Here is a 25623-nt window from a genome sequence, read left to right on the forward strand (position 1 = left end):
TCTGGCGTAAAAAGCTTTGAAAAATGCACAAGATTTTGGTGCAACTTGAGACTGTGCTGAAATTTTGCAACTTTTGGCAATCTCACACCATTTTCACCCACATCTGACAAAGTGGACAGAGCTGAGGCCAGATAGGAGCGTTACACCACCCCTCCCCCTCATTAAGCTCTTGATGAGTGGCGACGTTCACAATCGTACTACAGCCCCATCTGGAGTAAGATTTGTGGCAAAATGCACACCACTTCTCAGACCCTACTGATTCATCAAGAAGCATGCACCTCTTAATCCATCTGGACCAGCTCTAAGACTGGCATGAAAAACTTGATGAATCGTGGCCTGAGTCTTTTTGCTGTGTTTTGGAGCAGAATCTGGGAGGAAATGCTCCAAATACTCCTCAGAACTCATGAAAAACTTTTAGTTTTTGCTTCAAAAACTCAGCAAAAAGACTCTGTATGTGTATATCCTTTTTAGGCTTTGGTATTTGAGATTTTGTTACCCTTTTTATCTTTGCATATTTAGCTCATTCACATGGCAATGGCCTTTGAGTAGCTCCATATTAAGTAGTGGCATTTTGCAGTCTGTTGGCCATATTTGCAGTGCATATGCAAGTTTTAGTATTCGCACGTCACTGATGTGTAATATGGCTTTGTGCCTTAAAGGGGTTTTCTCACAAATGATATTTAATAATACAAGTATGTACATGTATGTATAGGGCACTCCTGTGCCATCACATCCAGTCTATTGTGACTTTGCCCTTATGGCAGCGCCCATCTACAGATGCAGCTAAGCACTCCATAGAAGATGTGATCCCATGGTGCTGTCACATGAACGCTTTGATGTGGCCTAATAATTTGCAGTCTTCGTAGAGTTTGTAAGTGTAATCTTTTTTTGTAGAAAGAGGCACAATAGCGGGGCTCATAAAAGAATAGAAACCCCAAAAATGTGGCCGAACCTTTATACTGTGTTTTAGAAATGATTTTGCTTTTCTCTTATAACTGATCATTATTTTTTTTCACAGAAAATTGTATTTCGCCAAGACACCTCCAGGGCAGTTATCGGTATGGCAGAACAAGAGGCCGCAGAGACGTTCTCTTCAGATGAGCCATCGCTAGCACCTTCTGCATCTCAGCCAGCGGCACAAGGTGAAGCACAAAGTCATTTCATTCTATTAGTTTCCTTAAGATAATAACTATTGTGGACCTAGTTTGGGTAAGTTGTCAGTGAATCTGCACACATGTAGTGCAAAAGTTTTAGGAAGGTGTGAAAAAAAACATGCTGCTCAGTTAGAATGCTTTCAAAGATAAAAGTTTTAGTAGTTTATTTTCATCCTTTAATAAAATGTAAAGTGAATGAACAAAAGAGAAATCAAATTAATATTTACCGTGATGCCCTTTACGTTCAAAACAGCATCAAAGCATCATTTCTTCTAGGTACACCTGCACTTGTTCAGTTTTTGAAGGAACTCGGCACAGAGGTTGTTCAAACATCTTGGAGAACTAACCGCAGATCTTCTGTGGATCTCGACTTGTTCAAATCCTTTGTTCTTTCATGTAATCCCAGACAGACTTGATGATGTTGCGATCAGGGCTGTGTGGAGCCATATCATCACTTCCAGGACTCCGTGTTCTTCTTTACATTGAAGATAGTTTTTAATCACATTGGCTGGATGTTTGGGGTTGTTGTCCTGCTGCAGAGTACATTTGGATCAAAACAGATATGTGCAAAAAAAACATATGAAATGGATCTCAACATGACATACGTTTTTACCATTATATTTTATGTAAATACAAACATATTTTTACAGCATAAATGGATACCCCAAGTGCACGATAAAAACATGGTGTGAAACAGGCCTCAGAGGTGTTTCCATATTATGTAAGAAAATAGCATTGTAAGTAGAACGCCAATTCCCTATTTTAAACTTTAAGGCATTAGCAGCAATCCTTAGCTGGTAAACGACATCTACATTGGTACATGGCCAATAACAAATCATCTAATATACTAAAGCTGGCTAAACCCTACCAACTGTAAATGGCTGCAAAGGTCACTTCAGACCAACTATGGGCGCCTTCAGGGACACGGCAGACTGTGACAGATTCCTTCGATCTGCCAAGTTTGATTGTTTTTTTTTCCGTTATTGCCACATAATTGGCATACAGACGTGCCCCTAAGGCCAAGTTGACATAGATTGCATCAAAACTTCATGAAGCTCAGTGGCCAGATCAATATATGCATATCCTGAAGGTATATTCCCTTTGGGTGGACTACAATCGCATCTTAATTCTCCCATCTCTGTTCTAGTTTCTGTAGGTATCCTGTGTTGCAGATTTTAAATTAAAAAAAATATATATATACAGTACAGACCAAAAGTTTGGACACACCTTCTCATTTAAAGATTTTTCTGTATTTTCATGACTATGAAAATTTTACATTCACACTGAAGGCATCAAAACTATGAATTAACACATGTGGAATTATATACTTAACAAAAAAGTGTGAAACAACTTAAAATATGTCTTATATTCTAGGTTCTTCAAAGTAGCCACCTTTTGCTTTGATGACTGCTTTGCACACTCTTGGCATTCTCTTGATGAGCTTCAAGAGGTAGTCACCGGAAATGGTTTTCACTTCACAGGTGTGCCCTGTCAGGTTTAATAAGTGGGATTTCTTGCCTTATAAATGGGGTTGGGACCATCAGTTATGTTGTGCAGAAGTCAGGTGGATACACAGCTGATAGTCCTACTGAATAGACTGTTAGCTGCTTTTTTCTTGCCATAATACAAATTCTAAGTAAAGAAAAACGAGTGGCCATCATTACTTTAAGAAATGAAGTCCAGTCAGTGCGAAAAATTGGGAAAACTTTGAAAGTGTCCCCAAGTGCAGTTGCAAAAACCATCAAGCGCTACAAAGAAACTGGCTCACATGAGGACCGCCCCAGGAAAGGAAGACCAAGAGTCACCTCTGCTTCTGAGGATAAGTTTATCCGAGTCACCAGCCTCAGAAATCGCAGGTTAATAGCAGCTCAGATTAGAGACCAGGTCAATGCCACACAGAGTTCTAGCAGCAGACACATCTCTTCAACAACTGTTAAGAGGAGTCTTTGTGCAGCAGGCCTTCATGGTAAAATAGCTGCTAGGAAACCACTGCTAAGGACAGGCAACAAGCAGAAGAGACTTGTTTGGGCTAAAGAACACAAGGAACGGACATTAGACCAGTGGAAATCTGTGCTTTGGTCTGATGAGTCCAAATTTGAGATCTTTGGTTCCAACCACCGTGTCTTTGTGCGACGCAGAAAAGGTGAGCGGATGGACTTTACATGCCTGGTTCTCACCGTGAAGCATGGAGGAGGAGGTGTGATGGTGTGGGGGTGCTTTGCTGGTGACACTGTTGGGGATTTATTCAAAATTGAAGGCATACTGAACCAGCATGGCTACCACAGCATCTTGCAATGGCATGCTATTCCATCCGGTTTGCGTTTAGTTGGACCATCATTTATTTTTCAACAGGACAATAATCCCAAACACACCTCCAGGCTGTGTAAGGGCTATTTGACCAAGAATGAGAGTGATGGGGTGCTACGCCAGATGACCTGGCCTCCACAGTCACCAGAACTGAACCCAATCGAGATGGTTTGGGGTGAGCTGGACCGCAGAGTGAAGGCAAAAGGGCCAACAAGTGCTAAGCATCTCTGGGAACTCCTTCAAGATTGTTGGAAGACCATTTCCGGTGACTACCTCTTGAAGCTCATCAAGAGAATGCCAAGAGTGTGCAAAGCAGTCATCAAAGAAAAAGGTGGCTACTTTGAAGAACCTAGAATATAAGACATATTTTCAGTTGTTTCACACTTTTTTGTTAAGTATATAATTCTACATGTGTTAATTCATAGTTTTGATGCCTTCAGTGTGAATGTACAATTTTCATAGTTATGAAAATACAGAAAAATCTTTAAATGAGAAGGTGTGTCCAAACTTTTGGTCTGTACTGTATATATAATCACCAATTTTTTTGGGCCTTGGTACAATTAGCATATCAATTCTTCACACGTTGCTTTTTTTGCTGCGTTATTTTCTGCTGCCAAAACCTGCTCTCTTGAGGCTATGTGCCCACGATGCAGAAATGAAGCTGAAAATTTCTGCATCTCCCTGGCAGAAAAAACGCATGGAGATTGTGCATGCGTTTTTCCTGCAGAATACATGCGGATTCACATGCGTACCCACATGCGTTAACTCATGTGTTTCCGCATGTGGACTGACAAGCACTTTCCAGGCGATAGCATCACTTGGAAAGTGCTTGACAACTAGGTCACACTATATAAATCCATGCAAACGGCATGGATTTATACAGTGTGACCGTAAAAATAAAAAAAATAAAGCTATACTCACCCCCGATGCCCCGGCGTGTGCTGCAGCGCTCGTCCTGGCTTCTTCCTGGTTGCCGGGCTCTCGCGAGACAGCCTGCGGTCACATGACCGTGACGTCATCTCAGGTCCTGGAAGGAGAAGCACTGCAGGGGCCGCCGGACAGGTGAATATAAACTTTATTTTTTATTTTATTCTTTTTTTTTACAGGTACAATGGTACCCAGGTCTGGATGAGAGTCTTCTCTCCTCCAGAACTGGGTACCATCCACACATAGAAACGCATAGAAGCCACTTGTACAAATGTACAGACACAGATCCTATGCGTCTCAATGCAAGTCAATGGCGGCGCTTCCGCAAAATTAATGAACATGCTGCGGATTTATGAGCTTTGCAGAAACGCTGCGGAAAAATCCACAGCATGTGCATTGACATTGCGGAATGCCATTGGGGACCATGGGGTGCGGATTACCATGCGTTTTTGATGCATTTCCGCTGTGGAAATTCCGCAGCGGAAACGCATGAAAAACACATCGTGTGCACGCAGCCTGACAGTAAAAAAGTTATGTATAAAAAACTTTTTTCTGCGTTTTTGATGCAGATTACATGTCATCTGTCTACAGTACACGTTTAATAAAGTTAGTTCCATTCACCAAAAAGCAGCAGCAATGCACAGTTGCATTTTTGCAGCGTTTTTGAACTTTCTCATTGCTTTCTGTGGTGAAAAAAACGCTGAAAGAATTGACATGCTGCAGTTTTCAAAAAAAGCAACACTTGTCCAATTCATTCAGAAAAAAAAACAAGTGTGTGCATGAGATTTCTAAAATCTCATAGCTTTTGCTGGTACAGTGTAAAAGCAGCTTTTATTTTGCAATAAAAAATAAATGCATCCAAAACCACTGCATAAACTCAGTGTGTGACCATAGCCTTAATGTGTTTTTTCTTTTTGTTTGTTTTTTCCCTTTAACCATAGATGATTCTACAGTGGAAACAGCAGAAGAGGCAGTGGAGCCTCCGGAAGCCGATATTAATGAGCTTTGCAGTGATATGTTTAGTAAAATGTCATGTTACCTCACTGGGGAGCTGATCAGTAAGTGGCATTTTGTATTGTTCCCTATTTTTAAATCTAGGCTTCAGTAACTCCTATATAAATGATTGAAGACAGTCATGTACATGAGTGTATATATACAGGAGCTAGGGAGCAGAAAAAGCACAATAGGCTCTTACCAGGAATAAAATACATGTAATAGATAGTTTATTTTAACCTGATGGAGTTGTGATCACACAACAATGTGTGGGTATGAAAAACTCCAGCTTCTGCAGATCCACAGGTCATCCGACAGATCCAATGGAAATGGGAGAGAAAGACATGGATATTTCCGCGCTGCTGATGAGTAGATTGAAGATTTGGATGTGGTTAAAACAGCATTTATACAAATTCTTGGCTTTGGATATTCCATCTACTCATCAGCAGCGTGGAAATATCCACGTCTTTCTCTCCCATTTCTATGTACATGTGTGGACACGTCTCCATTAGTTTGCAAGCTGGATGTAGTATCCATCCTCCTGGGCATGGCAGGGCTTGAGGAACCCCCATTTTTTAGATAGGTAGGAGTATCAAAGGTCAGATGTGGGCCCTATTTCCTTGGAGCAGTGAGAGGAGGCCCAGAGACTCTCTGATATACTTATAGGACCCCTAGTTTCTTGTATAAAATTGGATTTTGCACAGATGCAAGATGTCGGTTTGAGGAAGCACACTTGTTAAACATAATATGGGACTGTACAAAGATAGGTCCCTATTGGAGGAGGGTTCTCTCTGGTGGAAAAGGTATATGGCGTGAAGCTTGTATCTGAACCCCATATCTGCGTTCTGGGGTTAATGGATGACAGAACAGATCTGCATGCCCCCTTATCCTTGGGTATTGGCCGTATTTCATTTCAGGCACGAAAGCTCTTGGCATTCCATCAGCTAGATTAACACCCACCAAATATTGGGCAATTAAGACGTAGATTAAATAACATTATTTGATTAGAAAAGGGAATATACTAAAAATATAATTTGATCAGTAAATTTGAAAGGATATGGGGTCTCTGACTGAATACTCCAGGTTTGCCCTCGTCTCTCTTTCACAGGGATAGATTCTTTTCAATGTTATCTCCTTCTTAGTACTACAGCTCGTAGGGTGTACTTCTTTAAAGGGGTTGTCCGGTCCAAATCGATAAGTCTGCAGTCGTTCTGTGTGACTGCAGACTTATGAATCCCCCAGCGCATGCACTGTGCACTGCTGGGATTCGCTGGTTTCTGAGCAGGGACCAGAGTGTATGTATAAGTTATACATACTCCTGGCTAGTGGGCGCGGCCTCACTTCCATACACTTGTATGGAGCAAGGCCGCGTCCACTAGACGGGCTCTGGCCCGGAGTATGTATAGCACATACACACCCTCCAGTCCAGGGTCGGAAACCAGCGAATCATAAGTCTACAGTCACATCGATTTGGACCGAACATCCACTTTAAGAATATGGTTTTGTGACAATGGTTCGTTGGAGTTCTGTACCGGGTTGGGAAGGAGGAAATGGGTGCGAGGGCCTTAATAATGATTTAATGAGAATGTACAATGTAATCCTTTTCCTTTTATTCTGTATTGCAAGATGGTGCAGCTTTGTCTGATAACTGGAAATGGAAAATGTTTATCGGTCGACCATGACAGCACCACGAGAGAGGGGATCCGCCCACCAAGGACAGGAAACCTACAGGCTTAAAAGGGGCGGCCCTCTCTTCTCGCCTCAGTTTGGTTTCCTGTCCTTGATGAAGGGAACCTCTGACAGGCTTACCTGTGAAGATGTCCGGAAGAAGCGTGCTGTCGAGCTGCGCCGCTGTCTGGGATCAGCAGCTCCAGTACCGTCCTGTGCCCTGGGCTGTGGGAGCTGCGCTCCTGTCTGGGGTGGCAGCTCCAGCCAGATGGATCGTGATGACGGAGGCTGCGCCCCTATCTGGGGACGGCAGCCCCAACTTGAGGTGGGCACAGCATTGGGGGGCTGCGCCCCTTTCTGGGGTTGGCAGCCCCAGACTTGTGCGCAGGACGCTGGGGGAGCGGCACCCCGGCCGGGGTAGGGCCGCCCCTAACAGCAGGTGAATGCTAGCTGGAGCAGGCAACTGGAGGGAGAAAGCGCCAATTACAGGAGCTGCGCCTCTATGACAGGCGCCGGCCATCGTGACTCTAACAAGACGGACAAATCTGCAGCCCCTAGGGACGATTCCCCGGCTAAGAAAGGTCCTCCAGCTAAACCGGTACCAGCTATTTGAGCTTTGGCGGATGAGACCCCTAGTTTCGCCTCAGGCTTAAAAACCCTAGTTAAATCAGAGGTGAGCAAACTCCTCTCTAAAAAGTCTAAGAGGAAGGAAGCTAACCATGAGGTCTCCCCAACTCCTGATTATTCCCTTCCATCAGCCGAGGAGGTGAACTCTGACGATTCATCTTCGTCATCCTCGGATAGTGGTTCAGGCCAGCACTGCTTTCCATTAAATGAAGTTGACGGGTTGGTTAAAGCGGTTCGCTCAACCATGGGCATTATGGACCTCAGACCAGAGAAGTCAGTCCAAGACGTCATGTTCAGAGAACTGGGGCAGAGGAAGAGAAAATGTTTCCCGTTTAATGATAAACTTCAGGGTCTAATCCATAGAGAGTGGCAAAAGCCGGAAAGAAAGGGTTCTCTCCCCCCATTCTTTAAAAGAAAGTACCCCTTTGAGGACTTGGCTTCCTCCTCCTGGGAGAAGGCTCCCAAACTAGACGCAGCCATAACTAAAGCTTCTAAAAAGTAATCTCTCCCCTTTGATGATATGGGTGTTATGAACTGCTACAAACACTAAGGAAAGAAAGGAAAACTGTCCCTACAATAGGACTAAGCTGATTCCCTACGATGCAGCGGGGGACCTGTTCCTTGTGAACAGACCCGCCTAAGTCCTCGGCTAGTCTGAACGCAGACCTATAGATATAAGGGAGGGGTCCCTAAAAGAACTAAGGACTGGGATATAGTTGGACACCTAGCAGAAATTGTAGCAGAGAAAAGACAAACAAACAAACAGAAGTACTAGTGGTCAAAAGACCAAGCAAACTACAGAGTAAGGTACAAGGCACCTGGCTAGCTTAAGAGTAAATGTAACACTGAAGTCCAGCAAGGCCAGGAGGGCAGAGCTGGATTATAAAGGCAAAAAGTCATGTGACCAGCAAAAACAGAAAAAACTAACAGGAGGGTTCTAACAGTACCCCCTCTTCTATGAGGATCCTCCGGATCCTCCAGGCCCAGGTCTATCAGGAAACCTCCTGTGAAACGCTCCGACAAGTCTAGGAGCAGAGACATCATCCGCCCTTACCCAGGAGTTATCCTCGGGACCGAAACCTTTCCAAGCGACGAGATACTGCAATTTCCCTCTATGCCATCTAGAATTAAGAATGCGAGAAATTTCATATTCACCGTCTTCCTCCACCGGAGGAACAGAGACAGTGGCGTCCCTATCAGAAACATCAGCTTTTTTCAATAAGGAAACATGAAACACCGGATTAATCTTCCAGGAGGTAGGAACCTCCAACCTAACAGCAGATTGGTTAACTACCTGAAGCACCTTAAACAGACCTACAAACTTTGGGCCCAATTTCTTAGAAGGAATCCTCAACCGCAGATTCCTAGAGGACAACCAAACCATGTCACCAACCGTAAACAAAACCTCTTGACGTTTCCTGTCAAAGTACCTCTTGGATTTTTTGTTAGCCTCTTGAAGGTTACGACGTACATCAGTCCAAACTCTCTCCAAATCACCGGAAAAATTCTCCTCCTCCGGCACAGCTGATACCAACTTGGAGAATGACCCAAACGACGGATGTCTCCCAGTACAACAAAAAAAAAGGAGAACACCCAGCAGAAGAGGATGTATGGTTGTTAAGAGCAAATTCAGCCAGTGGCAGAAACTCAGACCACCCCTCTTGATTGTCAGCCACAAAACAACGCAAAAACTGTTCAACATCCTGGTTCTTTCTTTCTGTCTGTCCATTAGACTCAGGATGATATCCAGATGAAAATGACAAATGAACTCCCAACCTGTCACAAAAGGCACGCCAAAAACGAGCCACGTACTGAGGTCCCCTATCGGAAACAATGTCGGTAGGAACGCCATGGAGCCTGACAATTTCTTTAACAAAAGCCTTAGCGAGTGTCCTGGCGCAGGGCAGTTTGATGAAGGGAACCAAGTGACACATCTTGCTAAAACGGTCCACGACCACCCAGATAACAGTGAAACCCTCAGAGGCAGGAAGGTCAGTAATAAAATCCATAGCAAGATGCGTCCAAGGAGCACTAGGAACCTCCAGAGGGCAAAGCAACCCCGCAGCAGGAGCATGTGAAGACTTAGATCTAGCACACACAGTACATTGACGCACCCACTTAATGACTTCCTTCTGCCACCCAGGCCACCAAAAACTGCGACCTACAAGTCTCTTAGTCTCCGAAATTCCTGGATGACCTGCCAACCGAGACTCATGACACTCCACAAACAAATCTCTCCTAAAGTTCCTAGGCACAAACAACCTCCCATGGGGAGTGTTAGACGGGGCATCCTCCTGGGCCTTCAGAATCCCATCTTCCAAAACGGAGTCCAATGCTGCTATCACAACACCTTCCTGTAAAATGCTCTCCTCCTCCTCCTCGGTACCAACCATGGGAGAAAAACTGCGAGATAAAGCATCAGCTTTTACATCCTTGGTACCCGGGATGTAAGTAACAGAAAAGTTAAACCGCGAAAAAAAAGTGCCCACCTAGCTTGACGGGCATTCAAGCGCTTGGCAGCATCAAGATAGATCAGATTCTTATGATCAGTAAAAACCTGAATGGGAAATTTACCACCTTTCAAGAGATGACGCCAATGTTCAAATGCGAGTTTAATCGCCAGCAATTCCCGATTACCGACATCGTAATTAAGTTCGGTCTCAGAAAATTTTTTTGAAAAAAAAGCACAGGGATGTACTCCATCCTTGTTTTCCTGAGACAAAACAGCACCGACCCCCACCGAAGAAGCATCAACCTCGACCTAAAAAGGCTTGGTCTCATCAGGTTGCATAAGGATGGGGGCAGAACTGAACCTCTCCTTGAGATACACAAAAGCTTCAATGGCCTCAGTAGTCCACTGAACCGTATTCGCACCTTTCCTGGTGAGATCGGTCAGCGGCTTAACAATTATAGAAAAATTCTTAATGAATTTTCTGTAATAATTGGCGAAACCCAAAAATCTCTGTATTGGTTTCAAACCAATAGGCCTAGGCCATTCCTGCACCGCCTGAACCTTCACCGGGTCCATCTCAAAGCCCTCGCTGGAGATAATGTAGCCCAAAAAACTAATTCTCTGCACAGCGAACTCACATTTCTCCAGCTTAGCAAAAAGTGAATTGTCACTTAACAACTACAATACCTCACGTACACTCTGCCAATGAGACTCCAGATCCGGCGCAAAAATCAAAATGTCATCCAAATACACCACCACATTCTTACCGATCAACGGTCTTAGGATGTCATTAATAAGGTTCTGAAAAAACTCTGGTGCGTTGGTAAGACCAAAGGGCATAACCAGATTCTCAAAATGACCCACTGGAGTGTTAAAAGCAGTTTTCCACTCATCACCTTCCTTCATACGTAACAAATTGTATGCCCCCCGGAGATCAATCTTAGAGAACCACTTGGCCCCCACTAACTGGTTGAACAAGTCAGGACTTAATGGCAGTGGGTAGGAATTGCGTACTGTAATTTTATTAATTTCGCGAAAGTCCAGACATGGACGTAAACCGCTGTCCTTTTTTTTTAACAAAAAAAAAATCCAACAGCCACAGGTGACTTAGAAGGTCTAATGTGACCGGCGGCCAAGCTTGTCTGTATATATTCCTCCAAGGCCTTTCTCTCAGGGACAGTAAGATTAAACAAGCGACTCTTGGGAAGAGTTGCTCCAGGGACAAACTCAATAGTACAATCATAGTCCCTATGAAGAGGCAAAACTTGCGACTCCTCCTCAGAAAAAACTTTCCAAAAATCCTGAATAGGTACACGTATGGCTAATTGCATTGCCTCCTGCAAGGTTCCAGGTTTTGGGAAGGCAATCAGCAGATCCTTAACCCTTTCACCTAGACCATCAAGAAACAAACATTTTAATGCTGAGTCATTCCATTCCACTTCAGCCGACCATCTTCTGAAGTATGTACAATAATTTTCCACGTCACCTGATCCCTGCTTCAAACGTCTTAATTCAGTTTCAGCAGATGAGACTCGATCAGGATCATCATACAACAACCCCATAGCAGAAAAAAAATCTTCCACAGATCTAAAACACGGATCATTAGGTTGTAGAGAAAAGGCCCATCCCCGAGGATCTGGGTCTTAAACGAAAATATAATAAACAAGCGTTTTTAAAGGAAAAAAAATCTTGCCGTTTACCATAAAAAAAATCTGGAAGTCCTACCTTCGGTTCGACAAAATGCGCTCCAGGAGAGCTACTCACGTGTTGCTGGAGCTTGGCCACCTCCAAAGACAGTCCCTGCAGGCGTTGAGCCAACTCCTGAACCGACACCATGCTGAAATCTGGATATTTTTATTTTTTTTTTTTTTTTTCCTTAGAGTGTTTTATTTTTGGGCTGGACTTACTGTTATGAACTGCTACAAACACTAAGGAAAGAAAGGAAAACTGTCCCTACAATAGGACTAAGCTGATTCCCTACGATGCAGCGGGGGACCTGTTCCTGGTGAACAGACCCGCCTAAGTCCTCGGCTAGTCTGAACGCAGACCTAAAGATATAAGGGAGGGGTCCCTAAAAGAACTAAGGACTGGGATATAGTTGGACACCTCCTAGCAGAAATTGTAGCAGAGAAAAGACAAACAAACAAACAGAAGTACTAGTGGTCAAAAGACCAAGCAAACTACAGAGTAAGGTACAAGGCACCTGGCTAGCTTAAGAGTAAATGTAACACTGAAGTCCAGCAAGGCCAGGAGGGCTGAGCTGGATTATAAGGCAAAAAGTCATGTGACCAGCAAAAATAGAAAAAACTAACAGGAGGGTTCTAACAATGGGGGCCCTTAAAGATCCTCTGGACAGAAAAGCGGATGTGTTTCTCAAAGGCACCTGGGAGACAAACGCTTGGGCTTTAAAACCGGATATTGCTGCGACTTGCACAGCTAGGTCTTTGAAGGTATGGGTAGATCAGCGGGAATCGCATTTAGAAAACAACACATTTAGGAAAGAGAATCTTGTCTAGTATCCCACTCATGCAGGGGGCAGCAGCCTTCCTAGCGGATGCTTCCGCAGACTCGGTTAAGTTAGCTGCTAGATCGGCCTCCATGTCTAATGCCGCCCGCAGGGCTCTGTGGCTCAAGTGTTGGTCGGGTGACATCCAGGCTAGAAAACTAGACTGTGTGCTATACCTTGCGAAGGGGAACATCTCTTCGGTCCAGTCCTGGATGAAATCCTAGACAAAGCTAGCGACAGGAAGAAAGGTTTCCCTAGCCTGTCCATACCTGCCTATAAGCGGTCTTTTCGCAGAAGAAGATTTGTGCGTAAAAGGCCACAGGATAAATGGGAAGACCGTAAACCAAAAGGTAGAGGTCTTCTGTTCAGTACGTTTTCTTCCGCTCGGGAGCCCCGGAAATCGAGTCAATGACTCTTAGCCCAGGTAGGGGGTGAGGCTGATGGTCTTCTTACCTGCCTGGACAAAGATTTCAGCCAGTAACCGGATCCTTAATCTGATAGGTTCGGGTCTGAGATTCCAGTTCCAAGCAGTTCCTCGTGGAAGGTTTATCTTGACCCCGGTCCGTTGCTCTATATCAGAACAACTCGCTCTTCAGGAAGAAGTACTGGACCTTGTTCAAAAAGCAGTCCTGGTGGAGGTCCCAGCGTCCGAAAGGGGGTTGGGATTTTACTCCCCTCTCTTTCTGGTCTCTAACCTGGACGGTTCTTTCAGGTGTATTATAAATTTAAAAGCCCTGAATAAATTCCTGATAATCCTTCAGAATGGAATCGATAAGGTCAACAATAAAATTGCTGTTTCCAGATTGTTGAAAACCAAAATAAACCAAGCCAAACCAAGTCGGCAAGAGGAGGGGTATACAATGTTAGGAGAACCAAACAGAGAAGAGTATACCCAATAAAAATTAACTTTTATTAATTACCATTAAAAGTGTCCTTAATAGTCCAAATGGGACACATCATACCTAAACATATCAGATAAAAACATCATATGGGGGAGAGATTAAGGATACCAGAATATACAGACAAGCTTGCCCTATATGGCCCTTATGGGGTAAATACCCTACCTAACAGCAGAGTGTTTTCACCCTAGCGAACGGTTTGGTGTCCCCGCTCCAAGAAGGCTGTCCCTTATCTGACCCTAAACCTCCCTAAACAGACACACAAATATTTTAATAAGTAATTGACCAAAGTGAAACACAGTCATGCCTTAATTGACATGCTAAATATTTATGTTAATGGGGGAAGAAATGAAAAAACAGAGGGAGATGTATCCCATGAATATTACCAGTGGGATCATAGCCAGTCCTCCACCATTAGTGTACATAGGTGTGGACCGTACAGAAAACCGCACACAAAACCCCAAACATTTAGACAAGTATAAATTGGTCAAAATGGAATGGACTTATCTTGTCTCTAGTCCATCCGAAGGTCTCAGCAGGCGTCTTAGATAGTATTTCTTTTGGCCCCTCAATAAATGGCTGCATAGTTCCAAACACAATGTAAATTCACAATTAAGACTTCACATAGAATTTCCAATCAAACCGGACTCCCACTTCCTGGTCCTTCAAGGTGGTGTAGACCCATAAGCAAAAAGTGTCCCTTCGAAATAGTTCCAACGCGTTTCACCCCCTCCTCAATCCGGGGCTCATCAGGGGACAAAAAGTCATTAGAGGAGAAAGACCATAGTTGGTGCACCAATAAGAAGTGCTTCAATTCTGCTTTTTTAAAGAAAAAGGCTACACAAAACTAGAGAAGTTCAATTGTTCCTTAATACCTCCAGGTGTTAGGGATTCAAGCCAGAAAATCCATCTGGATTCCCGCTGCAGAATTCACCTATTCCAATCTCCCTGGCGAGCTGGAGGGCTGACAACTTCAATTGACCGGAACACAATAGAATTTAAATCTCCTCCATGATGGATGTTCACATGTTTAGCCAGGGGTGTGTCTCTCTTGTTTCAGATGTCCCCCACATGTTCACCAATGAAAACTTTAAATTGTCTCTTAGTTTTTCCCACATAATCTTTTGGACAAGTGCTTGTGCACATATAGACAACACCCATGGTTTTACAATTGGCAAAGTGTTTATTCCTGTATGTGCGTTTGGTTACCGCACTCTCAAAAGTATCTGAAAGTGAGACGTATTTACAGAAAATACATTGGCCGCATCTGAAAGTGCCTACCGACCTTCTATCCAACCAAGTGCCCTCTTTTTTAGGGGGAACAAAGTGGCTATGTACCAAATGATCTTTAACTGATTTTACTCTCCTAAAAGTAATGGATGGATAGTCTGTGATCCACTTAGATATATCAGGGTCAGTCTTTAAGATGCCCCAGTATTTTCTAAAGATTGTCATAACCCTTGGGTGTTGGTCATCATATGTCCCAATCAGTCTGGTAAAAGAGGTCTGTTCAGACCTAGCTCGTGGTACGAGCAATTTAGACCTGTCCTGCTGTGAGGCATGATTGTATGCTTTATTAACCACCTTAGTGGGATAGTCTCGATCAATGAACCGCTCCTTTAAGTCCTTGGCCCTATGGAGAAAGTCAGATCCAGAGGAGCAGTTTCTCCTTTATCTTAGAAATTGACCCTTGGAAATTCCTTGCCTCAGAGGGGTAGGGTGATAACTTCCCCATCTTAACAGACTATTTGCTGCTGTCGGTTTCCTGAAAATAGATGACCTCAAAGAGCCAGATTCATCGATCGATATGGTGACATCCAAAAAGACAATCTTATTACCACCTATCTCATAAGTAAATTTTAGACCTTGATCATTGATATTGAGACGCTGTATAAACCTAGTAAAAGGTACCTGGTCTCCTGTCAAGAGAACGAGGATGTCATCGATGTATCGGCCCCAAAATTGTATGTATGGGCCTCCGACGACATCCTCATCCCCAGAGACCACAGTGTCCTCCCACCAGCCCAGGAGCAGATTGACATAAGTAGGGGCACAGGGGCTCCCCATGGCCGTGCCTCTGAGCTGGTGGTAAAACTTGCCATGAAAAGGAAAAAAATTATGCCTCAGGACATAATCAAGTAATTGGAGAATAAATCTATTGTGTGGGATCAAATGATTTCCCCTAGTGCCCAAAAAGGTTTCCACTGCCAGCAAACCTGCTGTATGATGAATACTGGAGTATAGAGCTTCTACATCGATTGAAACCAGTATGGTACCTGGATCGACCGAATACCGTCCAGCTTAGTTAGTAAGTCTGTTGTGTCCCTCAAGTAAGACGGTAGAGCTGTGACAAACGGTCTAAGCATCCGATCCAAGTAAATACTTGAATTCTGACTTAATGCATCTATCCCTGAAACGATTGGCCTCCCCTTCAGGGGAGGGTAACCCTTATGCACCTTGGGAAGGGTATAAAAGGTTGCAATGACAGGGAATTTCGGAAGGAGAAAGCTAAACTCACTTGGTGAAATTAATCCATCCGTTCTAGCTTGTTGTAAAATATCAGATAGTATTCTGGTAAAATTCGATGTAGGGTCCTTCTGTAGTACCTGATAGGTTGTAGTGTCCGAGAGGATACCCATACACATCGACACATATTGGTCACAATCCATGAGTACTATATTCCCTCCCTTGTCAGAGGGCTTAATGACAAGGGAGGTATCATTGTTCAATTCCTGTAATACTCTTCGTTCATCAAAAGTGAGATTAGGGTCAACCCTATGTATCCTGGGGTTGATTCTCCTAATTTCCTCAGTAACTAGTGCCGAAAAAATGTCAATGCTGCTGATATCCCAAATAGGTGGCATTTTGACACTCTTGGGTCTTAGATCCGAAAATGGACCTTCCCCCGGTGCCAGGGTGCCCTCATCCGCAAGTTCTTTTTTTGTTCTCCATTCTTATGTGAGCGGTCTCCCAAATAAGGGAGGCTTGCAGTTCATCTCCATGGTGTTTCTGGAAGTGACGTAATTTGCGTCACAGTCTGAGACACGGGTGGTAGACTTAAGTGTGCAGCTTGCGTCCAGGGTAGCATTGGGAACGACTGCTCAATTGGAAGTGACATTAGACAAATTAATGCGCGAGTGTGGGTATAGAGAAACAATGGAACACATTTGCATTCCACACCTAGGGTAATACTGGAAATGACCACGAGTACGCAACCGGAAGTGACATAAGACAGAATTATACGTAACTATGGGAGTGGAACGCAGTTTGCATTCTACGCTCAGGACTTTCCCGGAAATGACTGCAACTAATTGGGATCTTTCGGGGGAATTTGAATCAATTGGCGCACATCATTGGGAGAGGAGGTATAAATACATGGTGTTGTGTGCCTCTCCATGCATGGCTATATTACAGGATTGAAGCACTTATTATTGGTGCACCAACTATGGTTTTTCTCCTCTAATGACTTTTTGTCCCCTGATGAGCCCCGGATTGAGGAGGGGGTGAAACGCGTTGGGACTATTTGGGACTATATCGAAGGGACACTTTTTGCTTATGGGTCTACACCACATTGAAGGACCAGGAAGTGGGAGTCCGGTTTGATCGGAAATTCTATGTGAAGTCTTAATTGTGAATTTACATTGTGTTTGGAACTATACAGCCACTTATTGAGGGGCCAAAAGAAATACTATCTAAGATGCCTGCTGAGACCTTTGGATGGACTAGAGACAAGATAAGTCCATTCCATTTTGACCAATTTATACTTGTCTAAATGTTTGGGGTTTTGTGTGCGGTTTTCTGTACGGTCCCCACCTATGTGCACTAATGGTGGAGGACTGGCTATGATCCCACTGGTAATATTCATGGGATACATCTCCCTCTGTTTTTTCATTTCTTCCCCCATTAACATAAATATTTAGCATGTCAATTAAGGCATGACTGTGTTTCACTTTGGTCAATTACTTATTAAAATATTTGTGTGTCTGTTTAGGGAGGTTTAGGGTCAGATAAGGGACAGCCTTCATGGAGCGGGGACACCAAACCGTTCGCTAAGGTGAAAACACTCTGCTGTTAGGTAGGGTATTTACCCCATAAGGGCCATATAGGGCAAGCTTGTCTGTATATTCTGGTATCCTTAATCTCTCCCCCATATGATGTTTTTATCTGATATGTTTAGGTATGATGTGTCCCATTTGGACTATTAAGGACACTTTTAATGGTAATTAATAAAAGTTAATTTTTATTGGGTATACTCTTCTCTGTCTGTTTCCAGATTGTTACATGGTAGTTTTGGATTTGAAAGACGCCTATTACCATGTACCTATCCATTGAGATTACCAGAAATATCTTAGAGTGGCCGTGGTTATAGATGGGGTCATCAAGCACTTTCAATATAGGGCCCTGCCGTTCTGTTTAGCCATAGCCCCCCGAGTATTTACCAAAATCGTGGCACAGCTAATGGCTCATGTTAGAGAGCATGACATATTAATTATCCCTTATCTGGATGATTTCCTGATAGTTCGGCCCTTCATTGTAGAAAGCATCTAAAAATAGTGATCTCTATCTTAGAAAATCTGGGCTGGGTCCTCAATTTAAATAAATCTAGGTTAACGGCCACAAAAATTCAGCAATTCTTAGGAGTTATGCTGGATTAAGATTCTCAGACATGTTACCTCCCTGAAGCCAAAAAACTAAGGATCTAGGATCAAGTAAGAAGGGCAGTGTCAAACCCAGTCATGTCCCTGAGTGCTGCGATGTCCCTGTTAGGTACCCTGACATCTTGCCTTCCCGGGGTTCTGTGGGCTCAATATCACTCCAGGGTTTTACAATGGGATGCACTGCATAATGAAGTTATGTTAAAGGGGCGCTTGGAGGGGAGGTTTTCCTTGTCTCCCCGGTCAGTTGAATCCTTCCAGCGGTGGGATAATGAAGTGAACTTATCCAGAGGGGTCCCCTGGGTTTTTAGAACAACCCAAACAATTACTACCGATGCCAGTTCAAGTGGGTGTGGGGCCCATCTTGGAGATATGGTAACCCAGGGGTCTAATTCGGAAAATAATCTCTCCTCCAACGCTAAAGAGTTGCTAGCAATAGACAGGGCAGTCAATTATTTTCTAGTTTTTCTTCAAAATCGTGACGTAAAGGTTTTCTCTGATAATAAAATCGCAGTAGCTTATGTGAACCATCAAGGGGGTACACGATTAAGATCTCTGATGAGAGTGGCGGATCATCTCTTTCAGGTCTCGGAATGCCATCTTCATTCCCTAACAGCCCTTCATATAAAGGGAAAAGAAAATTCAAGGGCAGACTACTTAAGCCGCTATACCCTGAGACAGGGGGAATGGGAACTAAATCAGGACATTTTCTCCCAAATTGTCCAAAGATGGGGACCTCCAGTAGTGGACTTATTTGCTACAAAGTTAAATCGGAAAACTCAGCTCTTCTGTTCCCTGGATCCCAAAGAAAAACCCCTGGCAGTAGACGCTCTCCAGATACCTTGGGGGTTCAGCCTAGCCTATACCTTTCCCCCGTTAACCCTTCTTCCTATGGTTATCAGGGAGGACAAGGCGAGAGTTCTGCTGGGCGCACCCTTTTGGCCCAGGAGCCCCTGGTTCTCATGCCTCAGGAGCATGTCTGTGTCAGATCCTTGGGTTCTACCAGAAGTTCCGGATCTCATCTTCCAGGGTCCAATAGTCCATCCTCAAGTGTCTAGCCTCCACTTGACGGTATGGAACTTGAAGGGGAGCTATTAAGAAAAAAGGGATTCTCCCAATGCTTAGTGACAACCTTAAGGCGTAGCCGTAAGCCTATTACAACCAGAAATTATGCGAGAACCTGGAAGAAGTTTTTATTTTTTTCCGGTTCCAGAGTCGGTGAAGAGGCTCCAATAAGTAAAATTCTAGAATTTCTGCAAAAAGGTCTTGAGTTAGGGCTAGCCACTAGCACCCTGAAGGTTCAGGTGTCTGCCTTAGGCGCCTTATATAGCTGTGATCTGGCGAGTAATTATTGGATTTCTCGTTTCATTAAAGCCGCCTTTAGGTCCAGGCCCATTGTGAAAAGCAAATTGGTACCCTGGGATCTAAATTTGGTTCTTAAAGCCTTAACTGGTCCACCCTTTGAGCCAATAGAGTTAGCCACTCTTAAGTCCCTCTCCCTTAAAACAGCGCTTCTGATAGCTTTAACATCTGCTAGGAGAGTTAGTGATATTCATGCCCTGTCTTCAGCCTTGCCCTTCACTCAGATCCTGGATGATAAAATAATTCTTAAACCTGATCCCGCCTATCTCCCTAAAGTAGCTACCCATTTTCACAGACTCCAAGAAGTAGTCCTACCCTCCTTTTGCCCTAATCCGGGTAACCGGAAAGAAGAAGAGTTTCATGCACTAGGCGTAAGGAGATGTGTAATTAGGTACCCCTTGGTCACCAAAGAGTTTAGAAAAGACAGTTTGTTATTTATATCCTACCATGGTGTTAGGAAAGGCTCTAAGGTCACAAAGTCCACCATAGCTAGATGGATCAGGGAGGCTATTTCCCTAGCTTATACATCCAGCGGTGAGGAAATACCACAAGGATTGAAGGCACTCCACCCGGGCAGTGACGACCTCCTGGGCGGAGAAGACGGGTGTCTCGATAGAAGACATACGTAAGGCTGATACCTGGTCTTCTCCATCTACCTTCTATAGGCACTATAGACTGGATTCGGGTGTTTCGTCTGATCTCACTTTCGGGAGAAGGGTGCTCCAAGCTGTAGTCCCTCCCTAAACTTCTTCATCTCTGTAATTCTCTCGTGGTGCTGTCATGGTCGACCAGTAAAGTCATAAGTTACTTACCGGTAACTGTATTTTTCGGAGACCATGACAGCACCCTTATATTCCCTCCCTTCACATTGGTGGGAGCACTCCTTGTTTATTAATTTTCACTCTTAAGTTGGTGATTTATAGAAATGTTGGTTTATTATGTTTTGCTATGTCTACTAACCTGGTGGTCCTCTCAGTGCTCTGTAATCCAAACTGAGGCGAGAAGAGAGGGCCGCCCCTTTTAAGCCTGTAGGTTTCCTGTCCTTGGTGAGTGGATCCCCTCTCTCGTGGTGCTGTCATGGTCTCCGAAAAATCCCGTAACCGGTAAGTAACTTATGACTTTCTGTTCAATAAAACCGATCTGTTTTAAAAACAGAAGGGGAAAAAAAACAGTATCAAAGCTGGCAGTCACATCTGTCAGATATTTTGGATAGCAAGTGGTTAGCAGTGCAGCACTGGGGTCCTGGATTCATATCCCACCAAAGACAACATCTGCATGGAGTCTGTATCTTCCCCCCGTGTTTGCGTGGGTTTCCTCTGGGTTCTCCAGTTTCCTCTAAAGACATACTGATACGGAATCTAGATTGTGAGCCCCAATGGGACAGTGATGATGATGTAAACTACTGCGGAATATGATGGCGCTATATAAGCAAAGCATAATAAATAAAACATTTTGGCATACCCTTTGATTATGCCTTTTCTATTTTTTCCGGTGAGCACGCTCGGTTGCTCGCCGTGTTTTTTGGTGTGCTCTGCATTTCTTTTACTGTTGCCGCAGCTGCAAGTGTCTAACAGCCGTGACACTTGCAACTGCGGCGACAGTAAAAGAAATGCAGAGCACACCAAAATACTCAGAAAGGGTTAATGAAACATGCTCACTCAACACTAGTTGTCTTCTATGCGTATCCGACCAACATGGTATTTAAAGGGGTTGCCCAAATCGATAAGTCTGCAGTCACTCTGTGCGATTTTGGCAAACCCTATTTAAGTAGTTTAGAGCTTATCGAATACTATTATTGAAAGCAATTCCTAAATGTGTGCATTAAGCTCCCTCTTTATCAACCTTGTCTATTTAAGTAATTTGAAACTATATATCAATAAAACAAAGCCCTGACCTCTAAAAACATATACAGACGGCCCCCGGGTTATGAACTAGATGGGTTCTGTAGGTTTGTTCAAAACCCAATTTTATATGTCAGTTAGAACAAAAAAAATAAATACTCACCTTATCCCTGACCTCTCTGGCCGCCACGCTGCCATAGCACACCACATCTCCGACCTCTTCACTATAGACCAGGACTTCCCACCGAGCTTAGGCCCCAGAGGTCACTACATGTTGTAAGGTCGTGATATCCAAACATGCGCTGTGACCTTATGACGCGCAGTGACTTCCAAGGCCTGAAGTCTTGGCTTAAGTGAAAAGGCCAGAGATGCGGTACGCAATGGCTGAAAGAAGAGGAGCCAACACTCACTTCATCGATCACCACCGCACCATTCGGCAGGGCAGCCAGAGAAGTAGTTATTTGTTTTTTTGTGTTTTATTTTACCAATACTCACGTCATCTGTCACCTCTCCAGCTGCCTGTTGTCCAGTCCTCCTCTTTCCACTGTTAAGCGCCACATCTCCAGCCTCTTCACACCTGGGAGGTCACTGTGTGTCATAAGGTCATGACACACATCTTGTTGTTGCGACCTTACTATGCGCAGTGACCTCTGAGGACTGGGCACTGTAGGAAGTCCTAGCCTATACTAAAGAGGCTGGAGATGTGGTGCATGATGGAGAAAAAAAACAAGACCGGCCAGCGAGCAATGTGGCAGCCACATATATGAGCGATTAGGTGATTTTAGCATCTTACATTCATAGCTATGAGTCATATGTAAGTCCGATATTTGTAACTCTGTGACTTCCTGTGTTAGAACTTTTCTTGCAAATGTTAATATTTCTATTTTTTTTATAACCTTGTGTACTGAAGAAAGTAGGACTGTGAGGATCGGTGCGGTCCCATTACTGACCCAGTATAATGTGCTTAATAGTGCTTTCATTTTGAATTTTTTCTAAATTCCTATTTCAGCCACAAGTGAAGACTACAAACTTCTAGAACAAATGAATAAGCTCACATGTTTGAAATATATGGAGATGAAAGACATTTCCGGAAATATTAGTCGAAATCTCAAGGACCTAAACAAGAAGTGTAAGTAGAACATTAAACATTGATACACAAGCCATTACGTTTTCTGGTAGCCACATCCACCTGGAATTCTCAAGGTTTATATGACCTCTGCCTATTCTTAAAATCTCTCTGTAGCTACTGGTTTCTTTGCTTTTCTGTGAGGGAAATCAGATATTGAAACTGTTGGACTCCATTCTCCATTCTCATCCTGATTGTATTGATCCCAAAGCTATAAGAGATTCTGTCTTCATGCCTTGCAAGTTATATATACGACTAGCTATTGAACCCGTTCTACGCCCGGGTGGCGAGCATGCTGGTATGTGCTGCCCCCCTCCTTGTATTTGTGCTGCCCCCATCCTGTCCCCACCATCCAATCCTGGTATGCATGGTACCCCTCACCCCCAATCCCGGTATGCGTGGCACCCCTCACCCCCAATCCCGGTATGCGTGGCACCCCTCATCCCGGTATGCGTGGCACCCCTCACCCCCAATCCCGGTATGCATGGCACCCCTCACCCCCAATCCCGGTATGCGTGGCACCCCTCACCCCCAATCCCGGTATGCATGGCACCCCTCATCCTTATCCTGGTGTGTATGGTATCCCTCATCCTGGTATGCATGGTACCCCATCCCTCATCCCTATCCTGGTGTGTATGGTATCCCTCATCCCGGTATGCCTGGCACCCCATCCCTCATCCCCAATCCCGGTATGCCTGGCTCCCCTCATCCCCAATCCCGGTATGCGTGGCACCCCTCTCCCCCAATCCCGGTATGCGTGGCACCCCTCACCCCCAATCCCGGTAAGCGTGGCACCCCTCACCCCCAATCCCGTTATGCTTGGCACCCCTCACCCCCAATCCCGTTATGCTTGGCACCCCTCACCCCCAATCCCGTTATGCTTGGCACCCCTCACCCCCAATCCCGTTATGCTTGGCACCCATCACCCTTCATCCCGGTATGCGTGGCACCCCTCATCCCTATCCTGGTATGTATGGCACCCCTCATCACTATCCTGGTGTGTATGGTATCCCTTATCCTGGTATGCATGGTACTCCATCCCTCATCCCGGTATGCATGGCACTCCATCCCTCATCCCCAATCCCGGCATGCGTGGCACCCCTCATCCCCAATCCCGGCATGCGTGGCACCCCTCATCCCCAATCCTTGTATGCGTGGCACCCCTCATCCCCAATCCCAGTATGCGTGGCACCCCTCATCCCCAATCCCGGTATGCGTGGCACCCCTCATCCCCAATCCCGGTATGCGTGGTCCCCTTACCCCCCCAATCCTGGTATGCGTGGTACCCCACACCCCCCAATCCTGGTATGCGTGGTACCCCTCATCCCCGAATCCTGGTATGCGTGGTACCCCTCACCCCCAATCCTGGTATGCGTGGTAGCCCTCACCCCCCAATCCTGGTATGCGTGGTACCCCTCACCCCCAATCCTGGTATGCGTGGTACCCCTCACCCCCCAATCCTGATATATGCATGGTCCCCTCACCCCACAATCCTGTTATGTGTGGCCCCCTCATCCCTTTCACACTGTACACACATACAAAAAAAATAAACAGTTGTACTCACCTTTCTTCTCTGTACTCCAGCGCTGCTGCATCCTTTTCTGCCGGAGGCCGGGGGAGGAGTCCGGCGCAGGAGCACCGCGCTGTCCGGCGCCATTTTGCTGAAGACACACTGTAAATGTGTCTTCAGTAAAATGGCGCCGGATAGCGCAATGCGCACGCGCCGGTCCGACGCCTTCACTCCGCCCCTGGTCTCCAGCGAAGAGAGGCGCCGCGGCAACGCTCCTCCCGGTCAGGTAAGTATGGCGCCGGAGATCGCGGTATGCGTTCAGTGTCTAAGCATACCTCGATCTCCGGCGCCATACACTCCTCTTACCTGTAATGGCTGGATGCCTGCTTCTGTCTGGAGCCAGACTGCGCGTCACGCATGCGCAGTCTATCAAGGCTTCAGACAGAGACACGCATCCCGCCTTATATTATAGATCTGGTTGGTCGAGAAGTATTTGGTCATTGACACAATTTTTATAATTTCTTCTCCTTTCACAAGGACAACACAGCCATCAAGATGTCATCAAATTGTAGATTTTCAACTGAAATTCAAAAATTTTAGAAAAATATTACATTAACTGTTTAGAAATTACAGCCATTTTTTCATTGTCCTTCTATTTTCGCAGGCTCCAAAGTAATTGGAAAATTGACAAATAATCTGTCTAATGGTACAAGGTGGCCTGTTACCAAATTAATATGATTGAGCGTTCAAGTAATTTTCCCCATCCCTATGACCGCATCGGGCAGGGAGGGGTCCCGAGGGGTCCCACCCCTATGGGTCAGAAACCTACAGAATAAAAGGCGAAACCTCTCTGTAAGCTTCTGTGGTTTAAAGCGTCATTTAACCCCTTCGCACATATGGGTGTAACGGTACGTCCTGCACTGGGGTGACCGCCTGTGACGAGAGCTCAGGAGCTAGACGACATCTGTCTCTAACAGCAGCGGCCAGAGCTGAGCTCCATTCACTACTTTGAACCATTTAAATACGGCTATTGATCAGTCAGCGGCATTTAAAGAGTAACTAAAATGTTACTTGTTTTAAATCTTTTGGTACAGCAAAAAAAATTACTTTATTAGTGGATTTCTCTTCCTTGTTTTTTTTTGGTTAAACTTTAGATTTTTTTCACCTCTTAAATAAAAAAAAGACAAGTTTAGTATCGCCATAATCATCGCATAACCGTAATTGTTCCCTCATATTAGGGTAAAGGACATTTTGTTTATACCTTGCCTTAAAGATTTTTTGGAAGGACCGAGTTGGCCTGCAGTCAGGCTGTAGAGGACGTGTCCGCCATTCTCGCTTCCCTGTGTTGTTTTTTAAATATAAAACATGTCAAAACCAATTACAGAGGAAAAAACAAGTCTTCCTGGGTGTTCTACTAGACTCTGGCAGCAAGAAATGTTTTTTTTCAGAGATGGTAACACGGTGGCTCAGAGGTTAGCACTTCAGCTTTGCAGCACTGGGGTCCTGGGTTCAGATCCCACAAAGGACAAGATCTATAAGGAGTTTGTATGTTCTCCCTGTGTTTGCATGGGTTTCCTCCGGGTTCTCCGGTTTCCT

General features: G+C 44.7%; 2 protein-coding genes across 5 annotated transcripts in view; one reads left to right on the plus strand and one right to left on the minus strand.

Moving 5' to 3' along the window:
• BLOC1S2 (biogenesis of lysosomal organelles complex 1 subunit 2) overlaps nucleotides 1-25623 on the plus strand; it is a 40352-nt gene that overhangs the window by 5423 nt on the left and 9306 nt on the right. For all 4 annotated transcript variants that reach the window (XM_073685610.1, XM_073685613.1, XM_073685612.1 and 1 more), the window contains exons 2-4: nucleotides 1019-1142; nucleotides 5330-5446; nucleotides 22401-22520. In XM_073685610.1, the coding sequence (XP_073541711.1) occupies nucleotides 1061-1142; nucleotides 5330-5446; nucleotides 22401-22520 (319 nt within the window). In that variant the 5' untranslated portion in view covers nucleotides 1019-1060. The remainder of the gene's footprint in view (nucleotides 1-1018; nucleotides 1143-5329; nucleotides 5447-22400; nucleotides 22521-25623) is intronic.
• Nucleotides 1639-25623, minus strand: part of RUFY2 (RUN and FYVE domain containing 2) — a 142445-nt gene continuing 118460 nt past the window's right edge. Inside the window, exon 14 of the mRNA XM_073685607.1 lies at nucleotides 1639-1687. Within this exon, the coding sequence (XP_073541708.1) occupies nucleotides 1654-1687 (34 nt within the window). The 3' untranslated portion in view covers nucleotides 1639-1653. The remainder of the gene's footprint in view (nucleotides 1688-25623) is intronic.

Source organism: Phyllobates terribilis, unplaced genomic scaffold (genome assembly GCF_046119375.1).
Source record: "Phyllobates terribilis strain yellow unplaced genomic scaffold, ASM4611937v1 Scaffold_5__5_contigs__length_657084704, whole genome shotgun sequence".
NCBI lineage: Eukaryota > Metazoa > Chordata > Amphibia > Anura > Dendrobatidae > Phyllobates > Phyllobates terribilis.